The 27,241-nt window shown below is 39.2% G+C and overlaps 2 protein-coding genes across 9 annotated transcripts in view; one reads left to right on the forward strand and one right to left on the reverse strand.

Annotated features, from left to right (window-relative positions):
• Positions 1-1,039: 1,039 nt before the first annotated feature.
• Positions 1,040-10,774, reverse strand: ATP5PF (ATP synthase peripheral stalk subunit F6). 4 transcript variants are annotated; one of them, XM_035017527.1, is made up of 4 exons: positions 10,640-10,774; positions 6,384-6,560; positions 1,778-1,902; positions 1,040-1,216 (listed from the first exon to the last, which is right to left on the reverse strand). In XM_035017527.1, exons 2-4 carry the CDS (start codon positions 6,545-6,547, stop codon positions 1,179-1,181), a joined length of 327 nt encoding a protein of 108 aa, XP_034873418.1. In that variant the 5' UTR covers positions 6,548-6,560; positions 10,640-10,774; the 3' UTR covers positions 1,040-1,178. The 4 variants fall into 4 exon arrangements, with proteins under 4 accessions (XP_034873418.1, XP_034873417.1, XP_034873416.1 ...); XM_035017526.1 differs by lacking the exon at positions 10,640-10,774 and adding an exon at positions 10,507-10,601; XM_035017525.1 differs by lacking the exon at positions 10,640-10,774 and adding an exon at positions 10,495-10,584.
• Positions 10,635-27,241, forward strand: part of GABPA (GA binding protein transcription factor subunit alpha) — a 34,577-nt gene continuing 17,970 nt past the window's right edge. Inside the window, exons 1-6 of one of the 5 annotated variants that reach the window (XM_035017522.1) lie at positions 11,493-12,315; positions 14,563-14,682; positions 17,453-17,555; positions 19,860-20,004; positions 23,525-23,609; positions 25,613-25,858. In XM_035017522.1, coding sequence (XP_034873413.1) covers positions 17,479-17,555; positions 19,860-20,004; positions 23,525-23,609; positions 25,613-25,858 — 553 coding nt within the window. In that variant the 5' untranslated portion in view covers positions 11,493-12,315; positions 14,563-14,682; positions 17,453-17,478. Of the gene's footprint in view, positions 10,722-10,830; positions 11,234-11,492; positions 12,316-13,710; positions 14,683-17,452; positions 17,556-19,859; positions 20,005-23,524; positions 23,610-25,612; positions 25,859-27,241 lie in introns of those variants that run through there. The other 4 variants (XM_035017523.1, XM_035017520.1, XM_035017524.1 and 1 more) reach the window with 4 other exon arrangements.

The following is a 27,241-nucleotide window of genomic DNA, read 5'->3' on the forward strand; positions in this document are numbered from 1 at the left end:
AGTGGGGGAAGTGAGGGGAATACAAGGGAGGTGAAGCTTGTGCTGACAGGGGTCAGGCCCTTCTCTAGATGGGCATTGTACTGTGCACCCCAAGGCACCTCGCCTGCCACAGGTGGGTGTTGTTTCGGTGGAGGTTAGAAATAGGACCTGAGCAACTAGACTTCTTCAATTACCTTACCATAATCAAACATCAAATTGTTTCAATGTCTACAATTATTTAAATAGAAGTAGTTGAAATGAACTGTCATTGCTCGGCATCATTTCAAGAAACTGGGCCATTTCTTCCTACTGCTTTACCCCAATTCCAATTCTGCACATCTTACTAATTTAATCACAGCTATTATCATCAGGAAATGTTTATAGGTCTTTTGGAAAAGGTATTCCTAAGTGGGTCTGATTTCAGCTAGACTGGCACACCACAGGAAAAATCTATTCTTTTGAAATGAGCTAAACGAGCCATCTACAGTAACTGAAATTTTGATATGCCTGTTAGGCCACCTATCCGGTGCATGATTTGCTGGGTCTTCCATCACTTGGGCAAAACCACACCATACAGCTTCGTCTTTCAAAGGAGTTCCTTTATAGAACCCCCACCCCACTCTCAGCTTTCCTTCCTCTGTCTGTGGAGCACAGTACTAGCCTCTGATCATAAACTGCAAGGGAAGAGGAGGGCCCCCGGCTATTAGGATAAAAGCAGTTAGTATTTGAGGACATGGTAGTTAAAACACAATGGATGCTCCTGTGTATATTCAAACTTAACTCCAGTTTCCTGGAAAAGCTATGATAAAAGGTTTATAAGCCATTTCTTTATATTCTGGGAGCGGATGTAACATCCTTCTGCAGCAAACATTCCTTAGGTCAGGGTGGCTCTCCTCAGGCAGTAAGTCTCCACGACTACAAGGGTAGCCCTGCACAGAATAGAGTCTGGCGGGTTATGGGCAAGTTGTAGCCAATTTATCCAAGGTCTCCACCTGATTCACTGTAACTAAATGGGAGGATTTAAAAATGATGCCGAGACACAGAATTCAATACACTCAACTGCACACCCAACATCACCAAATAATTTATTTGGAATCAGAATTAAAAGAACACTTGACAGCTAAGAAATGTATGTTTATTCTGATACAGTTGTACAACTAGTCTAGGACAAATTACCAAATAAATTCTACATTCTTTCTTCAGGACTGGGGTTTTTCGATGACTTCAAATTTAGGATCTGAGAAAAGGAAAAAAAAAAAGGTTCAAGTTTAGCCATATTGCAATAAAATGCATTATCTAGAAGGCTTTAATATTTAACTCATCAATCCTCTGATTTTTTTTTAGTAAATACTGTTTTTAAACACCTACATGGAAACATAACAATTGCTAAAGATTTATTCAGCCCTTACTATAAACCAGGCTCCCTATTAACTGATTTCACATACATTATGTCATTTAATTCAACCACCACAAAGAAGATCTAATTCTCCCCAAAGATCAGGTGAGAAACAGTCACCAGTTAACTATCCAAGATCACACACTTCACAGGTGATCTTGTTAAGATTCAAGATCAGGGAGTTTGATTTCAGAACCTCACCATTTAACCTGTTATATGATCTCCTATACCAATGGCAAACATTTATACCAGAGCTTCTCATGCAAATGTCACTGTCCTAATAAATTTACGTGTGATTGTCATTTAATCCTCTGAACAATCCAAGTAATAAGTATAAAGTAGAAATATGCTCAACTTAAAATAATCTCCCACAAGACTGAATCCATGATTAAAGACACTTACCTTCAAATTTGAAGTCCGGGAACGTATTCATGTCTGCTTTACCATACATTTGCTTAAGCTTAAAAAGCTCCCTCTCGAGGTCTTGCTGGTACTCTGGGCCAGTATCAACAGGTCCTCCAGAGGCCCTGTTGTGTAAACAAGCAGGTAAAAACTCATCTTGTGCACTAGTTTACAGAAACAAAATTACTTTTCACCATCAAGTTTCAATAGATCTTTTAAAAGTATTCACATGGGAAAAATACTCTTTCTGAAAAAAAGTATATCCATTTGAATTTCAACTCAAACTTTTTTTATGATGTTTCACATAAACAAGGCAACTTCAAACTTCTAACATGCAAGGTTTGGATTAATCAAGGATGTTTATTTAAGTCAGAATCTCTTGAGGTCTAAGTTGCTGTAAGATATGATGGTTAAGTCCATGGGCCCTTGGAGTCAATGACTGCTTCTGCTTGAATGTCAGCTCTGTAATGTATTAAAACTGCATAAACCGGAGCAAGGCATGAAGCGCTCTAAAATTTTAGTTTCCACACCTAAAACTAAAGGTCCTACCTAATGGTGGTGTTATGAGAATTAGACAGATAATGCACATGTACTACTTAATGTGGGACCTGGCACAGAGTGAGATGACACAGTGGTCAATAAAAGTGTTATCTCTTTTTATTACCTGATTTAAATCAGCCATCACTAAATGGCTTCTAAAAGGTCTTAGCAAAAATTTCCTACCTCAGAGATTTTGCTATTTAGGAAAAAAAATAACATGTTTAGAAACATTTGTGCTATAAGAGTTACTGATAAACTTCAGGACGCCTGGGTGGCTCAGTTGGTTAAGCAACTGCCGTTGGCTCAGGTCATGATCCCGGAATCCCAGGATGGAGTCTTGCATCAGGCTCCCTGCTCAGCAGGGGGTCTGCTTCTCCTTCTGACCGACCATCTCCCCTCTCATGCTTTCTCCCCCTCTCCCTCTCCCCCAAATAAATAAATAAAATCTTTAAAAAAAAAAGTTATTGATAAACTTCAAAGACAGTCTATCAAACAGCTAACTCAAGCTGAAGAGGACACACTTGCTGAGCTAATTGGGAAAAATTTCATCTTAAAAAGGTGGCATATGTGACAAATCATTCATTTGGGTCAGATTTTAATTTCATACATTGTAAGACTGAAAAAGCAAAGATATGGAGGTAATAAAGAACTAGCTATATGTAGAGAATATAAGCCATCTAGATGGAAGGGCCAGCAGGACCCAGGTCATGGGAGGTCTGCAATGTTAAGTCTGCGAGTTTGTATTTTATTTACTAGGGAATAAAATGACAACATTAGAGTTGTGCTTTGGTAAGATAAATATAGCATCACAGACAAGCAGTGGGGCCAATTAGATGTAACTAATTCTTTGCATAAATTCTGTTTGTCACGTTACTGCCCGCCTACCAATGAACAATAAACAACTTTATAAGTGGAATTCCAGGAAGGGTAATAATATTTTCACATATGACTATGATAAAAGTATAGGGCCTTATGTTACAGAATTTACGCAAAAAAATACAGAGACAGCTCTAATTTAAGAACTTGTTAATGATGTTTGTTGTCATGGACCCAATTTTCTTCTAGATCAGCCCATGCAATAGAACCTTCTATAATGACAAACATGCTCTGTTATCTACACCGTCTCGTAAAGTAGCTACTAGCAAAATCTGGCTACTGAGCACTAGAAATGTGACTAAAGTGACTGAGGAACTGAATTTTTATTCATAATTAATTATAATTAATTAGATTTCAATAGTCACATGTGGATAATGGCTAATGAAACAGACCGTGCAGGTCTAGGTAGAGCCTTCAACCAGATACTTTAATGATGGTCTTCTAGCTTTGGGACCACAAGTTTAGAAACTGCTTTGAGAGCCAGCCGGTCTCACCAATATACTGGTTACTGATAGATGATGGCTGTTTTAACTTTAATATGTACTCTTCTGATAAAGAGGCAAGATATCACCTACCTCCTCAACTGTCTCCCAGCCCATCTTACTACATCCCCAGAACTTAGCATGGTGACCAGAACAAAGTAGACACTCAAAAGATACTTGTTTATTTCACTTAAAACATACTAGGCCAATTTATTGAATCACTCAATTTTAATAACATCCTATGAAACAGTGCTGTTATTATCATCCTATGAATGAAGGTATAGAGGTTAAATAACCTGCCCAAGGTCACAGCACTAGTAAGTGTCAGAGCTGCATTCCAGGCCAGAATCCATGTGCAGAACATTTCTCCACACCATATGCACAAATGAATGAACTATAGGCTCCTTAGATTAAGAGTATACCTCAGAGACACCTGGCTGACTCTGGGTAGAGAATGCAACTCTTGAGGGTCCTGAGTTTGAGCCCCACGTTGGGTGTAAAGCTTACTTTGAAAAAAAGTAAGAGTACACCTCAGGATTGACTTATTGGACAGCTGAAGTACAAACAGCATCAATACTAAGACACTACAATACCTCTGGACAGGAGACACTCACATTCCCCAACCAGCCCTGCTCATCTCCTTACTGAACAGTGTGATTTTAGACAAATTCTAAACTTTTAGCCTTGCTTTTCTCAAATATAAAATGAGGATAAGATCTGTAAGATTGCTGTCAGAATTTCACTTTAATCCCTTTGCTCTCTCCCTCCTTAGTTTTGAGAAGGACAAAACCTTTTTGTTAGTTGCCCAGTCTCAAAGTCTCAGCGTTCTTTAACTGTTCCCTCTCCTCTGTCTCTCCACCAGATAACCAAGACCAGCTCTCAGTCTCTCAATGTCTTGACTGTCACTTTTATATTCCCACTGCTATAAAGTAAGATTCTCATCAACCAATGCTTGGATTATTACATTTTCCTACCCTGTCTGTCTTCCTTTTCTACTTATTCCAATCGTTCTGATACCGTGATTAAATTACCCTAATAGAGTAATCTTAATCTTGTTCCACCCCCACCATCCTGCTCAAAAACCTTTAATTCCTCATAAATTCCTATCATATAATGCCTTAATTGCCCATCTATAATCAAGGCCTCTCATAATCCCCTCATTTCAATCCCATTCCTGTTCTTACTGCTCCCTACACCCCTCATATACCCTACAGTCCTGGGAAACAACATGACACAATTTCCCAAATATACTTTGTGGTTTCAAGTTTTCATGCCTTAGCTCACATCGTTCTTTCCTCCTAAAAGAGATCCTCCTCCCTCTCCCATTTATCTGTCCGACTTTCACACCAATTGTTCACAACCTGGGGGAGACCCCTAGGTATGGGTATCTACGGATGGCCTCCCACGGGTTTGAGAACACTTTCAAGCTATACGTGAGCAAATCATGTGAGTGATTTATGTGAGGGAATTCTTCACTTTTTTTAAACTGAGAGGATAATCCATAGCTATCCATATTCTCAAAAGGGATAAAGGACCCCAAACAGTGCTTTCAAAGCCAAGATAAAACAATCGCTCTTGCAAGCTACCTTCCAAAATGCCTCCAGCTAGAAAGGAGCATTCCTTCCTGTGAACTCCCCAAACACTGACTCGTGTCACTACCTGAGCTCTAATCCATTTTACCTTATATATTACTTTATACATACCTACAAGCTTTCTACACTTATCAGATTTCAAGATTATGGAAATGCAATATGGCTTCTTTCTGTGGCCCACCACAGTTAATACCCAGTGCTTTGCACATGCTAGACAACTAAATAAAACAAAACACCGAACTGATGTATGTCACTTTTCCTAAGATTTGGGGGTTGAATTTCATGGCTTAGGTCATCATTTATCTCCAAAACTGTGTGGTTCTGCAATCATGTTTATCCCGGACTTGCTTTATGCCATTTCTGTGTCTTTTGTCCTTTGACCTTCCCAAAAATATGTAACTATGGAAATAGCATTAAAGAAAAAAAATGCAGTGGGAGCGCCTGGGTAGCTCAGTTGTTAAGTGTCTGCCTTCGGCTCGGGTCATGATCCCAGGGTCCTGGGATCGAGCCCTGCATCGGGTTCCCTGCTCGGCGGGAAGCCTACCTCTCCCTCTCCCACTCCCCCTGCTTGTGTTCCCTCTTTCATTGTGTCCCTGTCAAATAAATAAATAAAAAATCTTTAAAAAAAAAAAAAAAAAAGAAAAGAAAAAATGCTGTGTTCATACATCCCCCCCCAAATCATGATGTCATAGAAGGGCCACTAAATTGAGAGAATATTTTGATGTTTTTCCTCTGATTAGTTTTATGACTTTGGGCTAATTAATGTCTAAGGGACTTAGTTTTTTCAAACATAGTTCCTAAATGATTTCTAAGATCCCATGTGCTTCTAAGAACTGACTCCACTTTATAATAAATGATATTATAATAACGATATATCTGAAATGACAATAGATTTAATGGAATTCTCCCTTGGAACCCATATAAGGAAAATAAAATTTGGGACTTCAAATCAAGATTTTTATCTTCTTTTAGAGCACCTAATGAACCTCTATGCCAGGGATCAGCTCAGTGAAGATCTTAGACACTTTGAAATACCAAGTAATTTTTACCCCCATCTCAAACTTACATACTTTGAATATTTACATTTACACCATGGTTGATTATCTACCCACTTACTGCCGCTTAGTTCTGTATTCTCTAATCTTGTCCACGAAGAGTTTCTGTACAGGATCAAGTTCCTTATTAAATGCCACTGCTGTAACACCAATGTTCCTCCTCAAATGAACTGAGACTGCAGACCGAATGAGAGAGGAGAACCTGAAGAGCCTCTGAAGAATCATGGTGATTCTGTTACTGAAAACAAGCACCAGAATGTTAATATACTTTAAAATACATGTGACTGTAAAACACTTCTAAATATATCACATAGTGGGAATCTAACTCCACTAACTGCTACAGAACTCAATCATAAATCATTCCAGAACTCACTGAATGCTAAGAACAGTCACCTGACCAGAGCTCCCTTCCCCTTACCACTCCCCACTGCCAAGTTTTTTGCTTCTTAACCAAAAGGCCCTGGGATCTAGGAGCAGTTAGGAACAAATCAGGCCTGTGCGCTGGGTTAAATGCAGAAAGAAAGCAAAAATCTGGGATGAGGTGTTTCTTCTCCATAAACTTAGTCTTGGACCACACGGCATAGTTGAGGTAGGGTGTTAGAAAACTGCCCATCCAAGGCAGAAAAGAACTCTGGCCCCCAAATTAACGTGCCAGTTTTCCCTGACCCCTCAAAAGGCCAAAAGGGAGCTGAGCAGAGACTGAAGATAAATCCTTGCCTCAGCCAGGATTGATAGCCTGGAAGTTTCTACTTCACAGGCCCCACAGCAGGGGAAACTGCTGTCTGTCACAACTGCAGGATTCCAGGCATTCAAGAATAGTGTAACAACCACATCTAAGTCCAAAAGAACCAGCCCAAGGGAGCCCACCAACAAGAGAATCAAGCAGTACAACCTAATCAATAAAACAGAATGAAAAATAAGGACTTAAAAGACCTCCAAGTCCTTAGACTTCCCAAAACTAAAATACATGATTTTCTAACTAAAACATTTCAGCAGATAAAACAAGACAATCTCAGCTGAGACCTCATTTAGTATTGTGAAAGATCAAATGCAACAAAAAATTCCAAATTACAACAAATACATGCAAACAAGAATTCCAAAAGAAAAGGAATAGATAAGGAAGCCATAATTAGAAGAAATTTCCCTCAGATTAAGAAAGATGCTGTCTATTTTTTTTTTTTTTTTAAGATTTTATTTATTTTTTTGACAGAGAGAGACACAGTCAGAGAGGGAACACAAGCAGGGGGAGTGGGAGAGGGAGAGGCAGGCTTCCCTCCGAGCAGGGAGCCCGATGCGGGGCTCGATCCCAGGACCCCGGGATCATGACCTGAGCCGAAGGCAGACGCTTAACCGACTGAGCCACTCAGGCGCCCCGATGCTGTCTATTAAACAGGGTTTACCCAACCCTATGTTGGATGGGAATAAAAGATTCACACCTATATAGCTTGGTAAAATTCCTGAAAGTGAAAACCTGTCACACTAACATGATTCCCATGGTGTTCCAAAATTACCTGTTAATAATAATCATTGTCATCCTGACACTGAACTTCTATTAAAGTGCTCAAAGTGTGGTCTGTGGACCAGCAGTGTTATACGAATTATTGCTGAAACTTTTATAGCAATTTGACATAGTAATATGTATTTGTTGAATAAATCAGTTTGTATTTGTGTGTCTTCACCCTACTGTCTTTCATCTAATTTTTCCAGTAACTCATTTTTATTGTATTCTTCCAAAGTAGCTGCAAGGGTTGGGGGGAAAAATGGTCGTCTACCACTGAGAGTTTGAGAAGCACTAAGTGAGAAGACTGTAGAGTAGCACAGTGGTTCTTGAGTAGGGGTGGCAGTATCCCCCAAGAGATAGTTGACATTTTTGACATTTTGGTTGTCCTGACTTGGATGTTACTTGCCTCTAGTGGGTAAAGGCCAGGAATATAATAACCATCACAAAAATAATAACCATCTTCCTACAACAAAGAAAGATCGGGTCCAAAATGTCAATAGTGCTAGGTTGAGAAGCCCTGGACTCGCACATAAAAACCACCAAAAGAAGAGAACAAACTGAGGGTTGATGGAGGGAGGCTGGGTAGGGGGATGGGCTAGATGGGTGACAGTTATTAAGGAGGACACTTGTTATGATGAGTACTAGGTGTTGTCTGTAAGTGATGAAATCACTGAATTCTACTCCTGAAACCAATATTGCACTGTATGTTAACTAGAATTTAAATAAAAACTACCAAAAGAACTCCCATAATAAACAAAATATCCTTCACCTACCAGGATGAAAGCAAACTAACTGAAGAAATTAAAGAATTCACCATTATCACGCTTACACCTCATCAGAGAAAAATACTTGAGAAGACTCCAAGCAAACAACAAATAACCTTAAGGCGCTACTTACTAGCATTCCCATTTTACATACACAGAAACTAAGGCTTAGAGATTAAGTATGTGGTCCAAGGTTACACAGTAGAATCTGACTGGACACAGACCTATCTTAAAAAATTGTGCTACTCAAGGTATATTTTCCCTTCTGGAAACATAAGGACATGCTAACAGTAATCAGTAAGGTCACCTAACATTTGTTCAGCCCGAAATACTTTGCAAAGCACTGACATATATATTCTCTCTTTGTACTATTAGAGTGATACTGTTAATAATTAGAGGTAAGTGTTCTTATCCCTCCTTCATAGATAATAAAACTATGTCTGAGGAAAGTTATTACACTGCCCATATTCCCACAATTAATTTGCTCTGACTCTTGCAAAAATTGTGTTATTCCTACTCGGTAAAATCCATTTTCATTTTTTCAATTTCTATCATCTACTTTTTTTTAAGTAAGCTCTACACCCATCGTGGGGCCTGAATCCACCACCAGGAGATGAAGAGTTGCATGCTCAACCCTGAGCCAGCCAGGCACCCCTCCGTCATCATCTAAGTATTAATGATTTCCAAATCACGTCTCTAATTTTGGCCTTTTTCCTGAACCCCAAACCCATACAACCAACAGGTCTCTTCCCTTAGTAAGTCCTCAAATTCAACTTGTCTAAAAAATGAACACATAATCTCGGGCGCCTGGGTGGATCAGTTGGTTGAGCGACTGCCTTCGGCTCAGGTCGTGATCCTGGAGTCCCGGGATCGAGTCCCGCATCGGGCTCCCTGCTCGGCGGGGGGTCTGCTTCTCCCTCTGACCCTCCCCCCTCTCGTGCTCTCTCTCTCTCTCTCTCTCATTCTCTCTCAAATAAATAAATAAAATCTTTAAAAAAAAAATGAACACATAATCTCACTATCAAAACTTGTTCCTTCTCTTTTACTCCCTTTTGTTTTTTCACTGATTAACACAGGAGTGTCCACTATCAGTCCACTGTCACGCAGGAGATACGTTATTACACAACGAGGTGTAAAATACCAAGTGCGGAAAGTTCTCTAATCAAGTACTACGGGGTGCTACGAGGAGGCCACAGCAAGAAAGGGTACACTTGCGCAGAGAACCTGTGTTGAGAGGGTGGACGGTTCTCCAGTTTACAGAGATGACTGACCAGCCACAGATTAGTCCTTTCGCCGCCTCTTCCAACCCGCCTAAACCGACCCGTTCTCTTCCTCCCTCCTGGAAACCCTGGTGTGTCCCGCCTGCGAACTTTGACCTCACCCCTAGTTCAAGCACTCCCCTGGCCCCCAGTCAACACCTCGTTTCTTGGCGTCGAGGTGTAGGATTGTTCTGCAAAATGAGAGTGGAAGACAAAGCTGCACTATCAGTATTTTTAGGTGGAATGCAAACTTGTAAGATTACTATCACCTAGTTCCCTCATTCTGCCTTAAATAGTTGGGCACATCTCCCGTGCGCCCTGATAGGGCAGGCCTGGCTGCAGACCCGCCCGAAGGGAATGACCTTGGGCTAACCCCAGCTGGGCCGCGGGCCCCAGTATCCCTGGCCTCCCTGCCTCCCGTGCCACCCGTTTGCCCTCAGAGCAGGTATTACCAGGCCTGAATACCGAGTCCACCGCAAACTTCAAGGCCTAAAAGCGGCGAGGTCAACAGTGACCCTGGGCCAGGCGGTGAAGGTGCCCGGGACAGCGGGCTGCTCTATTCTCCTGAAGGACAGAGGTACTAGGCAGCCCAGGCGCCATAAGAAACCCGGAATCTTAAGTCCCCAAAGGCCAAGCTAGTCTACCTACCCTCCCAGTCACCTTGCACTCAGTCCCGGGCTGCCACAGCCTCCGCGGCCGCCACCGTTCCACTTCCGGCCCTGGCTCCGCCCCCACCCGCCCGCCCGCCATCGCAATGCATTATGGGCCGCCGTTTCAGTCGGTCGACACTCACCGGACAGGAAACGTCTCGGAGGCGGTCTGCGACCGGACGGCTCTAGGTGAGACAGAAGCTAAACAGGAGGAGGAAGTAGAGGGTAAGTGCTTCCGGGTCCCTTGGCGAAGCCTCCGCCATCTTTCCTTCGCCTAACTTGACCTGCTGTCTTTTTAGCTCCTGGAATCTTTCATGTGTACGCATGCGCACTTTGACTGGCCTTTTCCCTAGTTCAATCCTCCCGGACCCAAGTCAGCATCCTGTTCTTTGGGGTTGTTGACGAGTATGATTATGCCCGGAAAGTCAGAGTGTAAAACAAAGCCGGATTGGGGCGTTGGGCTCCCGTGTGCCTCGTGAGCCTCCGTTTCCTCGGGCGTTCGTTTCGCGCAACCTGCTGGGAGTTGTAGTCCCGGACCCGGGGGTGCCTGGGAGGCGGGAGGGGGGGTTGGAGTTTCTCAGCGCCGATTCCGCGGGAAGGGCCCAGGGGCCTCACACTTCGAATCGCGGGAGCTGCGGGTCTTACTGGGAGAGACGCTGCACGTGGAGCCCGCGCCCCTGCTGTTCTCAGCCGGCTCTGGAGCGCGGGTGGGGGCCACGGGGCCGATTCCGGAGCGGGTGAGTGCGGCCGCGGGGGAGGAAGGGAGCGCGGGCCCGCGCGGGCCGGCCTCGTTCCGGGGCCTTCTCACCCACAGCGGCCCCCCCGCGGCCGCCTCTGTGTTTTGTTTCCGCTGGTCCCCGGCGCTGTGACTCCCATTTCCGTTCGTGGAGACTTGAGGGAGCCGGGTGGGGAGGGGCGGGTGAGGCAGTGCGGGGAGCGGAGGGGAGGGGCGCGCGGCGCGGGGCCCTGGGAAGCCGCGCGCCCCCGGGCCCCGGGCCGCCCGTGTCACCCTTCGCTTCTCCCTTCCTTTGCTGTCCCCTCCTCGCCTGTCCGCCGTCCGCGGCGGTCTGCAGTCGCCGCGGTCGGGATGAGATCCTGACGCCCCCGGGAGTTCAGGGGCATGTGCAAAACCAGTCTCCTCGCCAGCTCAGCGTTGCGCTCTCGCTTCATCTCAGTCTTTCTAGAACTGCCCCACAGTTGCATCAAAGCCATTTATTAATGTATATGGTGTCAGTAGGAGTTTATTTTAGAAACGAGGAAGTAAGAGAAGGGGAAAACGATGGGTTAATGTAGCTTGCCAACATTTTTAGTATTTTGTGTACTGGAAGATAAGTCGTTTGTGCGTGTTTGCAGTGTATTTAGTGATCCTACTTTGATTAGGTTAATAGCAAGGAGAACAGTGCCTGATACTGCCTTGCAAGATGATGAGTAGTGATTTAGAAATAGTGTCCACTTCATAAATAGTTTTCCACTAACGAATTCTACTAGCAGGAATTCCAGGTCTGACTCATGGGAGGAGCAAAGATTTAGAAAGGTTTCCAGCAGCAAAGAGCTGGGCAGGGATAACATTCCTAGGTACTGTGTTGTCTTAAGCTTAAGAAGAAATTGGTCAGCTCTTTAGGAGCAACGTTAGGGGAATAACCTGTCTGTCTCGGAGTTTTGATCCAGGTTTTCCAAGCTTTTTTTTTTTTTTTTTTTTTTAAGACATATTCTGACACTAGGTGGACATAAGGCATTTTTACCTGAATTGCATATATGCGTGCAATGAAGGATATATAGTGTTGAAGTAACAAAATAAGGAGCTAAATGTTAAATTGAGGTGAGTTATGAGACCATGGGGAGGCTGGATACTAAATTAAAACTGTTGTGTTAAATCTCTCTCCAACTTTTATTTATAAAACTTCAAATCCACATGGAAAACAAATATGGTGAAAATTCCCGGGGCGGGGGTGGGGCAGGTGGTCACCAAGTGTTAATCTTTCTCCACACTTGCTTTCTCACTCTATCTACACACACAGGTATATGTGCTTTATTTTTTCTTAACTGTTGATTTTATTTTTAAAAACAAAAATGTACCTTAATTTCTTGTGATATTTAAAAGTATTTGTTATCTTGGGAAAATGTGCTGTCAGTCTTGCAGGTACTCCCATACTATACTTATGTTTAGGAATCCTGTATTGTCCTTCATTGGGCAAAGTTGTCCTAACTTCTGTAAACTAATAATGCATTCCAGTGAAGAAATACAATCCTCAAATTTGTCTGTGGCTGCAAAAGAGAATGTTACAAACATAACTGTATTTTAAAGAAAACTAGCCTTTCTAGGAATTTTTAGTTAATTTGTATGCATTTTGTGAAGTGTTGTGAACCTCAGGTTAGATTTAATCTAGGAGAAACCAGGGCATCAGGGGGCAGCCCTTAGGTGAAGAGGCTCCATTTTCTTAGGTATTGACATAGAATTCTGGAAAGTTGGTTCCAGAAAAAAAGCTAAGACCCACTCTGATATCAAAGATTTGGATTTTGGATAATTTCCCAAACCTCTCCACTGCTTCTGTAGACTAGATTTAGAGTGAGAAAGATGAATTTAGAGACCATGAGTAACGTGATTTTTCCCAAAAGTATGTACGGCTCATATTTTGCTTTATTGGGCACCTTGTGGGCAACTAATCTGTAACTTTTTTTGGAAGATCACAGGATAAATTTCTTTTAAACAACTTCATGTTTTAGTGCTTGTATTAAGTCCAGTTACGGTTATCCCTGCTGAGAAGCCTATAGGGCCATTTCTCAGCTCCTGGTTACTTCCTCATTTCTATTTTTCCATAGTTCCCAGAAATTTCACTTGTTTCCTGATTTTTCTTTTTTTAAATTGGCTATGGAGGGGCGCCTGGCTGGCTCAGTTGGTAAAGCGTGCGACTCTTGATCTGAGGGTCATGAGTTCAAGCCCCAGGTTGGGCGTGGAGCTTACTTAGTTAAAAAATAATAAGTAAATAATGGAGGCAAGAGTGGATGATGAGTGTAAGGCCTGAAAATAAAACATAAGTGATATTTCTTTTTCTTAAAGATTTGTTTATTTATTTTAGAGAACGAGCGGGGTGGGGGGGGCAGTCAGGCAGAAGGAGTGAGAGAATCCAGACTCTTCACTGAGCTAGAGCCCGCTGTGAGGCTCCATGCCAGGACCCTGAGATCATGACCTGAGCGGAAACCAACAGTTGGCCACCCAACCAACTGAGCCACCCAGATTCCCCATAAGTAATCTTTTTAAGTGTTGTTCTGCTCTAAACCTTATTCTGTTTCTCCCTTTTCTTATAGGGAATAATTTTTATGACTGTGTGTGTATACATTATTTTTTTGTTTCTACGGGCTAATAAAGTTTCCTAGCATGTGCTGCTTTCTTACCATGGAACTCATACTGGTTTCATCTTCCAGCTATCACCAACAAAGCTGTCCTGAACATCCTATTATCATTCAGTGCGAAAATATCTGTAATGCTTATCTAAGGGCAATATTGCTGGGTCATAAATACAGGCATACTTGAGCAAGTGCTGCTAGATTTTTTTTCCGAAATAGCCACACCCCTGTCTGTACCCCATCACTAGCGGCAGAGGATTTTTACATCCTCACATCCCTACTATTCTGTAGTCAAATTTCTAATTTTTTCTATACACACATCAACACACACGGTATAGAGTTATAGTTATTTGTTTTAAATTGCATTTTGGGGGGTGATTTGAATTTGAGCATTTCTTCATATCCTTGGCTGTTTTGCTTTTCTATCATGTGAATTTCCTTTTCCTATGCTTTACTTTTGTAATATGTCCTGACTTTTTTGAGGTTATCAACTTGCAGGAATTTATTGTCTAATATTCTAGTTATTATTCCCTTGTCACTTTTGAATATTGGAAATATATTTTTCCACTCTGTAGCCTGTCTGTTGAACATAGATCTTAATTTTTATGTAATGAAATCCATCAGTTTTTGTCCTTGGAGCTTATATGTTTGGAATTTTGTTCAAGAAATCCTTTTCTATCCTTAGACTGCGAAAAAATTCCCCACCATTTTCTTCTATTAGCTTTATAGTTTTACCTTTCATGCTTAAGCCTTGAAGGCATCTGGAGCCAATTTTATCTGATGTGTGATAGCACTTACAGCTTTTATTTTTTCAACACATATTAATGGGATTCCAACTAAGGTAAGGCACCATTTTAAGTACTTTGTATACATCTATAAACAAATACCCTTAAGTTGTCCTGTAAGGTAGGCCCCTACTGGGTCATCAGTTGTTTTGCAGTAGTTCTCAGTATGAATTCCACAATTTTATACATAGCATCAGTTAAGGGGTAGGCTTTACTGGGGAAAGGGAAGATTTAAATAGTCCAAAGTCAACAAGAAAAGTCCTTAATCCTTTCATCATCCAAAATAAAAGTCTGCTGGGGCCTAGGCAGTCTGCTGCGTGTGCATGTTGTGTATCCACCCCCATCCCCTTACTGTTCTTCCTTTTTATAGGGCAGGTGTGAGAGCAACCTTGATAATGTGGGGGAAATCTGACCATTTTATACCAGACAGTCTAGATTTAGGTGCCAGCTGTTTAGAGACTAACTTGTCAGAAAACCTGCTCCTCAGCTGCTGGACACTGTGGGACCTAAGGAGAGTTACAGCCCTTCTAAAGTGGGAAAGAAGATAGTTTTCTAGTACTACTGTGTGACAAATTACTATACATTTAGTGGCTTAAATATACCATCAATTAATTATATACAGTTCTGGAAATCAAGTGTGAAATAGGTCTTTCTGGCCTAAAATCAGATATTAGCAGAACTGTGTTTCTTCTAGAGGTTCTAGGAAAGAATTTGTTCCTTTTTTCAGCTTCTAGAGGTTGCCTGTGTTCTTGGCTTGTGGCTCCTTCCCTCCATCTTCAAAGCCAGTCACAGCCAGTTAAATCTTTCTAGCTTTGAATCACTCTGGATCTCTTCAGATTCCCTCTTCCATTTTTAAGGACTCTTGTGATTTTTGTTGGATCCAGCTAGATAACCCTGGATAATCTCTATTTTAAGATCGGCTGGTTAGTAACCCTAATTGCCCTCTGCCATGTAACTTCATATATTCACAAGTTTTGGGTTATTGTGCCTTCCAGAGAGTTTGGTCCCTAGAGAAATTGAGACCTGGCAAAACTCCTCCTATTTCAGGAAGCTGGCAAAGTCCGTAATCTAGACAAAACAATTTTAAGTTCCTGAAGTCACTCTTGGACAATTTGGGTCTTTGTGCTTTGATGATAATAGAACAGAGGAAAAAAGATAATGAATGCAGAAATTAATGATAAAGTATGTTAGAGGGACAGGTGCTGTGGACAAGAAGAAAGAGTAAACGGGTAAAGAGGAGGCCGATTACAGAATTAAATGGGGTGGTCAGGGTATATATACCTCACTGGGAAAAGGAGATTTGAGCAGACATCAAAGAGGTGAGGGATTTAGCCAGGAGGACAGCTGAGGGAAGTAGGTGCCAGGCAGACCCATCAGCAAGACCAAAGGCTTGGCAGGAAGATGCAAGGACTAGCAAGGAGGCTGGTGTAGGAGTGGAAGTCAGGGCAGTAATGGGTTGGGGGATAGATCTCTTAGGGCCTTGCTGGCCACTGTGAAGTCTTTAGATATTACTGTGACTGATAATAATCAAAAGAGCACTATGCTGTAACTTCAGTTTTAAAAAGGATCACACTGGCTGTTCTATTGACTGAGAATGGACTGTAGTGGGGACAGAGGCACAGAAATAGGAAAACCTGTTAGCGGAGGCTGTGGCAGTATTCCAGGTTAGAGACAGTGGTGGTTCTTGCAATATAGAGCCTATCTTTGAACAAACCACAGTTCAGCCTCACCTAGAATGATGTGTAGTTAGGTTGTTGCACCTAAGGTATGACATGGAGCCAAATGCAGCCGAGCCTCACTAGCCTCTGGAGAGTTTTCCTATGAGGGTAGACTCAAGATTGTTCTGTTGTAAAGATTATAAAGCATTTAAATGCTTGTGCCTGGTGCTCAGGAAATAGTGATTATTATTATTAGGAATGAATATTGGAAGTCTTCATTTTGTCAAATCTTGTAAGTGGGAGACTCCTTTGCAAATAATAGAATACCAGATATAAGTCAAAGAGTCAGAGGCACTTAAAAAACTCTACTCTGGACTGAGACAGTATATGGAGTCTAAAGACAAATTCATTGACCAACAACGAGAAGGAACAACCTGGAACTTAACAGCATTAATACCTCAGAAATGGCCACAAAGAAATACCAATATACACAGCTGTTTTTTGCATTACTTAGTATTTTAAAAATTGTAATGATTTTGTATCAATGGTAAGTTTAAAGCAGCAGGTAATTTTACATGAGAGAATCAAAAACTGAAATTACTGGTTTAAAATATATAAAACTACATCTAAAAAAAAAAATTCTAATGTGTAATCAGGGCAATAATAAGCATATCTATAATTTGTTACTTTATTTTGCTGTTTTAAAATATTGTGCTGCCTTTATAAGATGTAATTTGTAACAAATACTAGCTCTGATTAACTTTATGTCACTTTATTATTACAATGCTTTGCAGTAAATTTTGCTACTAAAATACACCTTTTAGCTGAACAACTATAATTCATCTCCGTGTTAATTTTTAAGGTGCAGGTTTGAATTCATTATTAAGACTGAGTTGCTGTAAAGAACTGACATACCTTTCACTTGATTTTGAAGTAACTCATTGACTTAGAATTTGGGCCAGAAAATATCCCAGTAAATACAATGAAATGATGAAAAAGTCATGTTAGGTTAATGTAAATATCATTTGTGGATTTTCTTTTATATGTAAGATTACTTCCTCTTCTGCTTACCTAACTCTGATTTTATTTAAATTGGATTTCTGCTTTTTGTATAGCATTTCTGTCTGTTCAGATAATTTCAGAATGTCCTAAGTTTTAACTCTTGCAGGACTGAGCTTTTGAAATACTCCAACCATGACTAAAAGAGAAGCAGAGGAGCTGATAGAAATTGAGATTGATGGGACAGAGAAACCAGAGTGCACAGAAGAAAGGTTGGTTTTTTTCCTGCATTTACCACTTTTTATAATTATCAGCATAACTACTTAAAATTAAGAATCAAGTCATAGTTTTGGGGAGACTTTTTTTTTTCCAACTGACCTTAGCATTTTGTGGGATAATGTATTGCTTTTTTACCTTTGACTTAATTGCTTTGTAGCTGGGAGGGAAAGACCGTTTTAAAGTAAAGGTAGTAATAAATATAGCTGATAATGATGAAGCAATTGATTGTGATGGTTCCTTCCACTAGGGCACGGTTTGATTCTTTTTCCTTTCCTCAGTGCTGGTTACTTTTATTTCAGAAAGAGTTTAATTCACAAACTGAAATAACTTAACAAATATCTATAAGTAACTGCTATAAAATAGTAGCTGTCAGGAATATATGAATAAATGAGACAGTAACCTGCTCTTACAGAGGCCACATTGTATTTGAGGAGGCATACAGGTATATGGATAATTACGTGCACAGTACCAAGTATATAGTGCAGTGAAAGGTGTTAGTTTTGGGGATAGTAATGGACTATTACTCCATTAAAGAGGTAGAGCGGTGGTAATGAGTTCAGAATCCAGGGACACAGTCTGGGTAAAAGATTTGGGAGTCAAGAAGAAGCTTGAGGAAGATGATGGCTAGTGGTCCTTATGTTTCTCTATAAAGCAGGAGATGAGACAATATGTTGAAAGTAAAAGGAACTAAAGAGTAATAGAGAACTTCTGTGGAATAAATGAAGGTTTAGAACAACTCTGTTGAATGGACAAAATCACTAAGGTTGCCAGGGATGCTGAGTGTTGAGAGTCGAGCTGAGATTTAAAACCTTAAATTTTTAATAGAACTTTTCAACATGTTTGAGTATGCTCTTTTTTCCTCTCAATTATCAGATACATATATGTATGTGTGCATGTGTGTTTATACATACATATGTGGATATATTTATTTTTATGTATACACAAATGGCCCACATATCCTAAAGTGTTTACTGTTTGGCCCTTTACAGAAAATCTTTGCAGATGCCTCATGTAAGAAATTGATAGTTACTATGTTAACCTGGGGAGTAGCCGTAAAAGAGCATTTGCTGCTATGAAGCTGCACTACATAGTTGTTGTGCAGGAATTTAGGTCCAGTGATGTGAGATCATCCAGTTTTTCGGGAGAAATTCAGATTTTTGCATGAAGTTTCCCAGGGTTTAAATGGTGACAGCACAGTATTTAAACATTTTTTAAATCTTGAGCTCACATAAAATAGGTCTTTACCAATCTAAAGGTGACATTTCTTTTAAAGAATGATTGTTACAGAAAAAGAAAATTACAGCCTATTTTACTGTCACTAAAGAATTTGGTAGAAATACTTAGCCAAAAGACCCAATTAATTTACCTTAACAAAAATAATAGTAATAATAGTTTACTATCATTTAAAAATAATCTTTGTTTTAATGAATGGTCTACTATAAACTTTTAAAGTATTAGAAGAAATTTAGGCTATATACATTTATTGAATATGATGCATATATCGCATTATACTTGGAATTTATGTGAAAATGGAACTTGACAAATTTTTAAATACATGATGCTGTCTTTGACAACTACAAATGAGAATTAAATCATATTAAAAGTAAACATTGTGTGAAACTTAATTGAATTCCATATTCACCGATTTATAGATACTTGATGTCTGTTTTCTCTTTGACTTCATATAAGGATTTGAAAAAAAGAATTATTTGCCAAAGATTTTACCCTCAAGGCACTCATGATTTCATAGAATTCAAAGTATGAAATAACAATATAAAAGAACTTCAGAGTTTTAAAGCAGGAATGTATTTTTTTTAATGTGGACTTATACTGATTATAACCAGTAGATCTCATATTAAATTAAATGGAAAGTATTTTATATAACTTATATTTTCATGCCTTATTATGTACATTTATTTATGTTGGGAAAGGAAATTGACTAGTAGAGATGGCATACAAATTTTGAGGGGACTTTTATTTTCCATTCTAAAATTTTTCAAAATAAGTTGAAAATGTAGTATTTTTGTTTCCCTGTAAATATTGTATATGCAATATTTATATGTATATATATATACACTTAGCTACATATATATATATATCTAAGGAGATTTGTTTGCAGGGGTGCTTTAAATTTCATGCTAGCATTTCTCTGCAATTTAGTATTCAGTTTGGCAACACTAGTTGGTGGTAAGCCTACCACTATGAATAGTGTCTATGCAGAAATGAGTTTCAAAAACCAGACTTTAATATCCAGGGTAGAAACATTTGTTAACCATTATATCCTTTAACTTTATTAGTATTGTAGAACAAGCCTACACCCCAGCTGAATGTGTAAGCCAGGCTATAGACATCAATGAGCCAATAGGCAATTTAAAGAAACTACTAGAACCAAGACTACAGTGTTCTTTGGATGCTCATGAAATTTGCCTGCAAGATATCCAGGTAATTTTTTTTCTTTTGAGATTTATATTTCAGCATTTAAGTCTGCATTGGAATTTTTTTTTTTAAAGATTTTATTTTTAAGTAATCTCTACACCTGATGTGGGGCTGGAACTTACGACCCCCAGGGCAAGAGTCACATGCTCGACCAGCTGAGCCAGCCAGGCACCCAGAAATATTTTTTTGTTAGCCTTTTATCTCTATAGCTGTAGTCTTTATAACTAAATTTGACCTGTATTACAAAATTTAAGCATTTAAAAATAAAAGTTCTTCCAGCAAAATTCCCTCCATTTAAAATTGTATCTAAAAGATTGAGTACTAGCGGCAGCTGGGTGGCTCAGTGGGTTAAGCGTCCGACTCTTGATCTCAGCTCAGGTCTTGATCTCAGGGTCATGAGTTCAAGCCCTGCATCAGGCTCCACACTGGGTGTGTAGCCTACTTAGAAAAAAAAATCTTGAGTACTAAATTAAACATTTGCTTTTTACTTTGACAAATACGAAATAGGTTTAAATAAATGTGAATCAGAGCCTAAACATAAAGTAGTGAGAAGCACATTGACTTTGGAACTTGGAAGTGGGTCCTCCTCACACTTCATTCCTAACTAGCTTTTAGCTTCTTTGTGCACCAGTGAATTTTGGATAAGAACTTAAACACCAGTGTATACATTTCTTGGAGTTTATTGCAATAGGATTTTACCTGTGGTAGTATTTTAATAATATACTATGTTTACAGCATATTCATAGTCATGTTTTATAGTATTCTTTCTAGAAAGGTGGTATTTTCATGTATAAAAAGTAGCTTAGATAGAATTGCTCAAAGAATTTCTCTAGACCTTCCTTGAACATATGAGTAAGTACTAGAGTTTATACTGTTTCTTATCCTAACTTATACAAATACATAGTGTGTCTTCTTTTGGATTGTTTGATTTTCGTGCTCTTTACTTCTCCCCTTTGCCTGCCTTGTGATATAGCTATTCCATATGTTACAGGATTTTTGCCTTCGTTTTTTAAAAATTAAAATCATCATATATGTATTATTTTTAAATAAGATTTTGGTGTAGAATAAGTTGAAATGTTTTGATGAAATTTGTGCCTTTCAGTTTCCACTCAACCATATTTTTATCTTTTCCTTTCAGTAAATCTAGTAAATGTTGGAGGGTGGGGGGAGGCGAGGATATTGTTCTTCTAAAATTAAATAATGTATGTGGGTCTAATATTTTTAATAATTTTATGATTTAAAATTTTTCTTCTCTCAGGGAGAGAATAAATTAGCACAATCTTTTTGGAAGATAATCTGGTATTTAGTGTCTATTAATTTTAAATGTGAAATATCTAGTAGTTCACCTCAATAAATTGTTCTTAGAGAAATCCTCACTAGGTGAGCAAAGTTGTACATCTGAGATGTTCATTGCATGGTTGTGCAGAAACTGAAAATAACTCAAATGTTCCAAAAACGTGGAGTTAGAGAAATAACTTCTGTAGATTGGTATCTAAGGCAGCCATGACAAATTGGTGAACCGGAGCTGTAGGGGCAGTTTACCTTGAACGAAAGAATGTTTGCAGAACACTGCTACATTATCTCATTTAATATTCACATTAGTCTTTGCAATCAGCATATTCTTAAGTACATTCTGCAGATGCAGAACTGAGATTTATAGATAAATAATTTGCCCAGTGCACAGCTACAAAGAGGTACATTGGAATTTGAACCCAGGCCTGTGTGACTTCAAAACTCTTTCTTCAGTTGTTCGAGGCAGACTTCTAAGAAAGTCAACTCGGCATCACTGAGGCTTCACCTGACTTTCTCACATGTAAAGTGAAGAGAGATCTGGACTTGATCTCTTACTTGCCTTTCAGCTCTAACATTTGTTGCTTTTCTTAGCATACCTGATCTACCCAAAATGAAAATATTACTTGCGAAGTACCCAACGCATCATAAGTTCTCAGTAAATATTAGTTGAATAAATAGAAATAGCATAGCTCGTTGTATCACAGAATTCCAAGCTAGCCTAGGATGTAAAGCATTTTGCAGTCTTCCCTGTCTCCCTTCCTCTCCTCAAAAAGAATGTGAGATTAACAACTTCTCTTCTTCACGTCAATTAACCACATGCACTTGGAGTCAGAATGCTTGCTGCTTGTGGTGATGCTTTTGTATTTTCATATGAGTGCTGACTTGAAAGCTGATGGAAAGTAGCAGGGTTGTGCTAATTTGAGGAGTATGTGAACTAGCTGGTGTATTCAGTACTACCTGAGAGTTCACTTCCAGATGCTTCCACATGCTGTAGCTTCAAGTAGATCATACCAGTGTCTGTTACAGAGAGGAGAAATCTTGATATTAGGAGAGTTTGTAACAAAGCATCAGGCCTACTTCTTTTAAGAAGTAAAACTACCATGTTTGACCTATCTTTCTGCATGGTTATACAGTTTGTCTTATCCCTGTCGTTAAACCTAAAGTCATTTAAGATTTAGGGGTTTTTTTTGTTTTTGTTTTTGTTTTTGTTTTTTTAAAGATTTTATTTATTTGACAGAGACAAAGCAAAAGAGGGAACACAAGCAGGGGGAGTGGCAGAGGGAGAAGCAGGCTTCCTACTGAGCAGGGAGCCCAATGTGGGGCTCGATCCCAGGACCCTGGGATCAGGACCTGAGCTGAAGGCAGACGCTTAACGACTGAGCCACCTAGGCGCCCCTAAGATTTTAGGTTTTATATGACATTTTTAATATTAGAAAACATGTTTGTACCATGATTACAATATTGATTGAATTCTTGGGAATGGGAGTTGGGTGGAGCTTTGTACCTCGCGCTGCGTGAAATGCAGACACAGATATATACATTATTCAAGATAATTGCAATGCAAGTCTACTTTTAAAATGGTGACAGACAATGTCTAAAAGTGTCATCAGGTTGCTGTTGCGTGAAATGCATTCACTGTAAGGGAGATACGGAGGATAAAAACGCTGATACTAAAAAAAAAAACCATACTGAAAAGATAGAGGATTATGATTGAAGATATCAAAGCTAGGTTAAGTAGTAAAGTCATAAGTCCTTTAACTTTTTTAACTTCATTACAAGAGATTTAGAGTTAACCTTGATCTTAAATGTGTGGCATGGTTAGGTTATAAGGGGGACATGGCAAAAATTATGTTAATAGTTTTATATAAATCTCCCCACTAATTAAACACCCTTGCTTATTCATGACAGATAAATTGCATTATCTTCTGCTTAAAATATATTTACAGAATAAACAGTTGCCTTTTGGCATTATTTAAAATCCTAGACTCCAGAGCTAGAGAAAACCACCACCTCAAATAAATCTGGTTAATTTATGTTGTCCTTAGTTACTACCACAGTGGTTAAAATATGTTTAGTTTTGGCAAAGAATTATAAGATACGACGACTTGGATAATTAGATGTGTTCTTATAATTTCATTAGTATGCCTCAGTAAATAAGTCTTGTTTGGTACATCCATTTGTATTAAACCTGATGACTAAACCAAAGTAATCTTAATCATTTTCTCATGTTTAGCTGGATCCAGAACGAAGTTTATTTGACCAAGGAGTAAAAACAGATGGAACTGTACAACTTAGTGTACAGGTAATTTCTTACCAAGGTAAGCAACTTTTATAGTTACTTAAAAGTTTAGCTCATGTTTTTTAAAATACGGGAGAACTCAATTTTACAAGGTCAGGGTGTTTTAGGTGGTTGTCTAAATTACTTAATGTGATGTTGTAGCCAAACACTCATGCTTTTGGTTTAATAATTATATCTGTCAGGGTGAAGCAGGTAGTATAACGTATTCTTTTTTTTCTTTCTTTTTTTTTTTAAGTATAACATTCTAGTTTTTTCAGGGAAGGATATATTGTAAGGTAGAAAGAGCTGGAAGAGCAGGTTCTGGTTGACTTTCTCAGAATGCCTTAGCCACACTGCAGAACTGGATTGCCAAGGAAGCTGTTGCCCTGCCATGATCTGGAAAATGCCAGATCTGAAAGCCACCATTATAGCTGTCAACTTAGAACCCCTCTGCCTTCACAGTGATCACACTAGCCAAAAAATGGGTTCCATGTGCCTACTTGTCCCTTCTTAACTTGTTTCCAGATAGAAGGCTTATGCCAGTGATTTGGGAGCCAGAATCCCAACTGGAACCCTCGCCACAAGGAAATCTATTCCCTACAGTTTAGCACAGAGAGGAATTTGCAAAAGATGTTGAGTGACTCAGTCAGCCATATCCATCACAGTATTTTACTAATCTTGTGTAAGTACAAAAGTTAGAGAATTAGGAAACCATATTTGGTAGGTTGAATTTTAGTTTTTGTGGCTTGTTAGGTGTTCTGACCAGAGTTTTACACTAATTTTAATGTTTGAACATATTATATTGCTTACAGTTGCATTTCACAAATCATACTTCTCTCAAACTATAAAAATGGTAGTTATCCCCTTCCGATCTACAATTTCCCCAGTATTATCATTGACAATAAGAAAGAAATTCTTTGTTTTATCTTTAAAAGCCTCGTCACCTCTCAGTGTAAGTGGATTTGGGAAGAGCTGACTTGTTGAAATTTGAGTGGAGGATTAGGGAATAAAGCTTAGAGAAAAAATTTTTTTAAAGTTAGTTATTTTTCTCATGTATATTTGGAAAAGGGTCTTATCTTTATACCATATAATGAATGATAGCAATACATTTTATTATAGAGTTGGTTTTCAGGGAGGATTGAAGTTGAGTTTTAATCTTTCAAATACACTTTGATTAAATTTGATGCAGATTGTAACAGAATCAATGACCAAACAGTAGCTGTTAAGTAATAATGATAGTTTTTTAGAGCTGTCATTGTAACAGAACTATCTGAGATGATTTTATGAAGAGCTAGTTTATTTGTATTGAATATATTAAGAATTTGGGTTTTTTTTTTTCATTCAACTGAAAGTGGAAATCAGAAGTTAATGTGAACTTAATTTTACAAACTCAGTGCCTATTCATTTTTAAACATGTACTTTGACCTTTGAAAAGAAAAGCAATCAGTAAATAATTGTAATTTGCTTAGAAGGACTTTTAAAAATTCTACAGGTGGGTAGCTACTCATTTATACTTTCCTTAGTCTAGTTTTTATTTTCTAATCCATATTGGTACTTTTTTCCTAATAAATGTTTATATGTAGCTGTGTGTGGTGGTGGTGGTGTTTTTATATCCTTTTAGACTTACAGAAAAGTTGCAAGAGTAGTAAGAGAACTCCTGGATGTCCTTTACTCAGATTCTCCAAATGTTAACTTTTATTACATTTGCTTTATTCTCCATCCACCCGTCCCCACATTATTTTTTTTTTTTTTGCCCAGTTGAAGAATAAGTTGCAGACATGATTTCTTTCTATCCCTAAATGCATCAGTGTATGTGTTTTCTAAAAACAAGGAATTCTTTTATATGACATTACAGTTATCAAAATCAGGGAATTAATATTAATACAATACTGTTATCTACTGAAGTACTAGTGAATAATTGTATTTGTGTCTAAAAGAGAGCATTTGCTCTACCATTTGAGAACATATAAACTAAGCTAAATTTTATTTTTTAGTGACTTTTGTGTTTTCATTTAAATTACTTTTTTTTTTTCCACTCTTAAGGAATTGAACCTAAGCTAAACATCCTTGAAATTGTTAAACCTGCGGAAACAGTTGAAGTAGTCATTGATCCAGATGCCCATCATGCTGAAGCAGAAGCACATCTTGTTGAGGAGGCTCAAGTAATAACTCTTGATGGCACAAAACACATTACAACTATTTCAGACGAAACCTCAGAACAAGTGACAAGATGGGCTGCCGCTCTGGAAGGTTATAGGAAAGAGCAGGAACGCCTTGGGATACCTTATGGTAATAAAATACTCAATTACATGTCAGTAGAACAATAAGAATTAAGCTTGACATAGAGGACACTAGGGTGAGTAAGTTATAATCTATTTTAAATGAAAAATTTTTAGGAAGAATGTTGATTTTCTGTATCTCTCTTTTTATCCCCTTTGGACAAATATTGTCCCAGGTGGTAGGAATACGAAGAAATTAAAAAAAAAAAAAAATTCTGTCTTTAGGGTGTTCATAGTGGAGTTGAAGAGAGAGAAGATAAATGAGAGAATTACCATTAAAAGTAGCATGGTTTTAAGCTGTCAGTAACTTATATAAAGGGAATATGCTATTAGGATCTCAGAGATGGGGGCACCTGGGTGGCTCAGTCAGTTGAGCATCCGACTTTTGACCTTTGCTCAGGTCATGATCTCAGGGTCCTGGGATCAAGCCCCAAGTCGGGCTCCATGCGTCAGCGTGGAGTCTGCTGCTCTCCCTCTTCCTCTGCCCCTCCCCCACTAAAATAAATAAATCTTAAAAAAAAAAATCTCAAAGGGATTGCAGTGGCCTGGGGGAACATTGGGAAAAGGTTTATTATTATAGACAAACTATTGAGCAGAGGACAGTCCATTTAGGAAATGTATGTGCAAAAGTTAGACACGGGAGTGAGTATGCAGGAGTAGCAAGAAGATTTGGTGGAGTTACTCTCTAGTATTATAGAACTGCTTTTGATTGATGGACATGACCATGGGAGATGAATATGGCAGCAGTATATGACATACGTTGGAGCAGGTAGAGACTGAATGAAGGGAAAACAGGAGCATGTTATAGTTGAGCTGTGACTAGGTGATAATGTCTAGGTTAGCCTAGACTTGATAATTTATGTGGGAAGAGTTGAATGAAACCAGCGACGGGGCTGAGCAACTGACTGATGGGTTGTGTGAGAGAGAGGAAAGATCCGAGTATTGATGCAACTTCTCAAGCTTGGGTGACTAGGGCAATGATTATACTAATGAGACCCGGTTACATCTTCATTACATATTTAGTGAACTACCTATGCCAGGCATCAGTGTTAAACACTGGACTTTCAATGGCACATAAGAAAGCTAGGCCATGCCCTCCAGCGCTTAAGTGGGGGAGGTGGGGAAGTCTGGTATTGGAAAGATTTTTCAAGGGAAAATGTTGGTAGTACTTCATTTTGAAGTGATAGTACATATTTCAGCTGAAGGTAGCCAGAACGTATTTTCAGGTACACAGGATTTGGGCTGGAGATAAAGATGTTTTCTGGGACTTAGCTGTGTTGAGTTTGTATTGAAGCTGTACAAGCATATGCAGTCTCTGATGGAGAGAGATAAAATGGAAAAGGACACAACATTAAAGGCTGGACCTTGTCGGCATTTCAGGTTGAGGAAAAGG

This window comes from Mirounga leonina, unplaced genomic scaffold, assembly GCF_011800145.1.
Source record: "Mirounga leonina isolate KUSES-001 unplaced genomic scaffold, KU_Mleo_1.0 Mir_172, whole genome shotgun sequence".
Taxonomy (NCBI): Eukaryota; Metazoa; Chordata; class Mammalia; order Carnivora; family Phocidae; genus Mirounga; species Mirounga leonina.

What these genes read in the sequence shown, in the direction of transcription:
- ATP5PF (XM_035017527.1), bottom strand. Translation starts at nt 6,547, where the DNA reads ATGATTCTTCAGAGGCTCTTCAGGTTCTCCTCTCTCATTCGGTCTGCA. An exon ending in GAATACAGAACTAAGCGGCA is followed by an intron (nt 1,903 to 6,383) that starts GTAAGTGGGTAG and finishes TTTACACAACAG; the next exon opens with GGCCTCTGGAGGACCTGTTG. An exon ending in CCCGGACTTCAAATTTGAAG is followed by an intron (nt 1,217 to 1,777) that starts GTAAGTGTCTTT and finishes TCCTTTTCTCAG; the next exon opens with ATCCTAAATTTGAAGTCATC.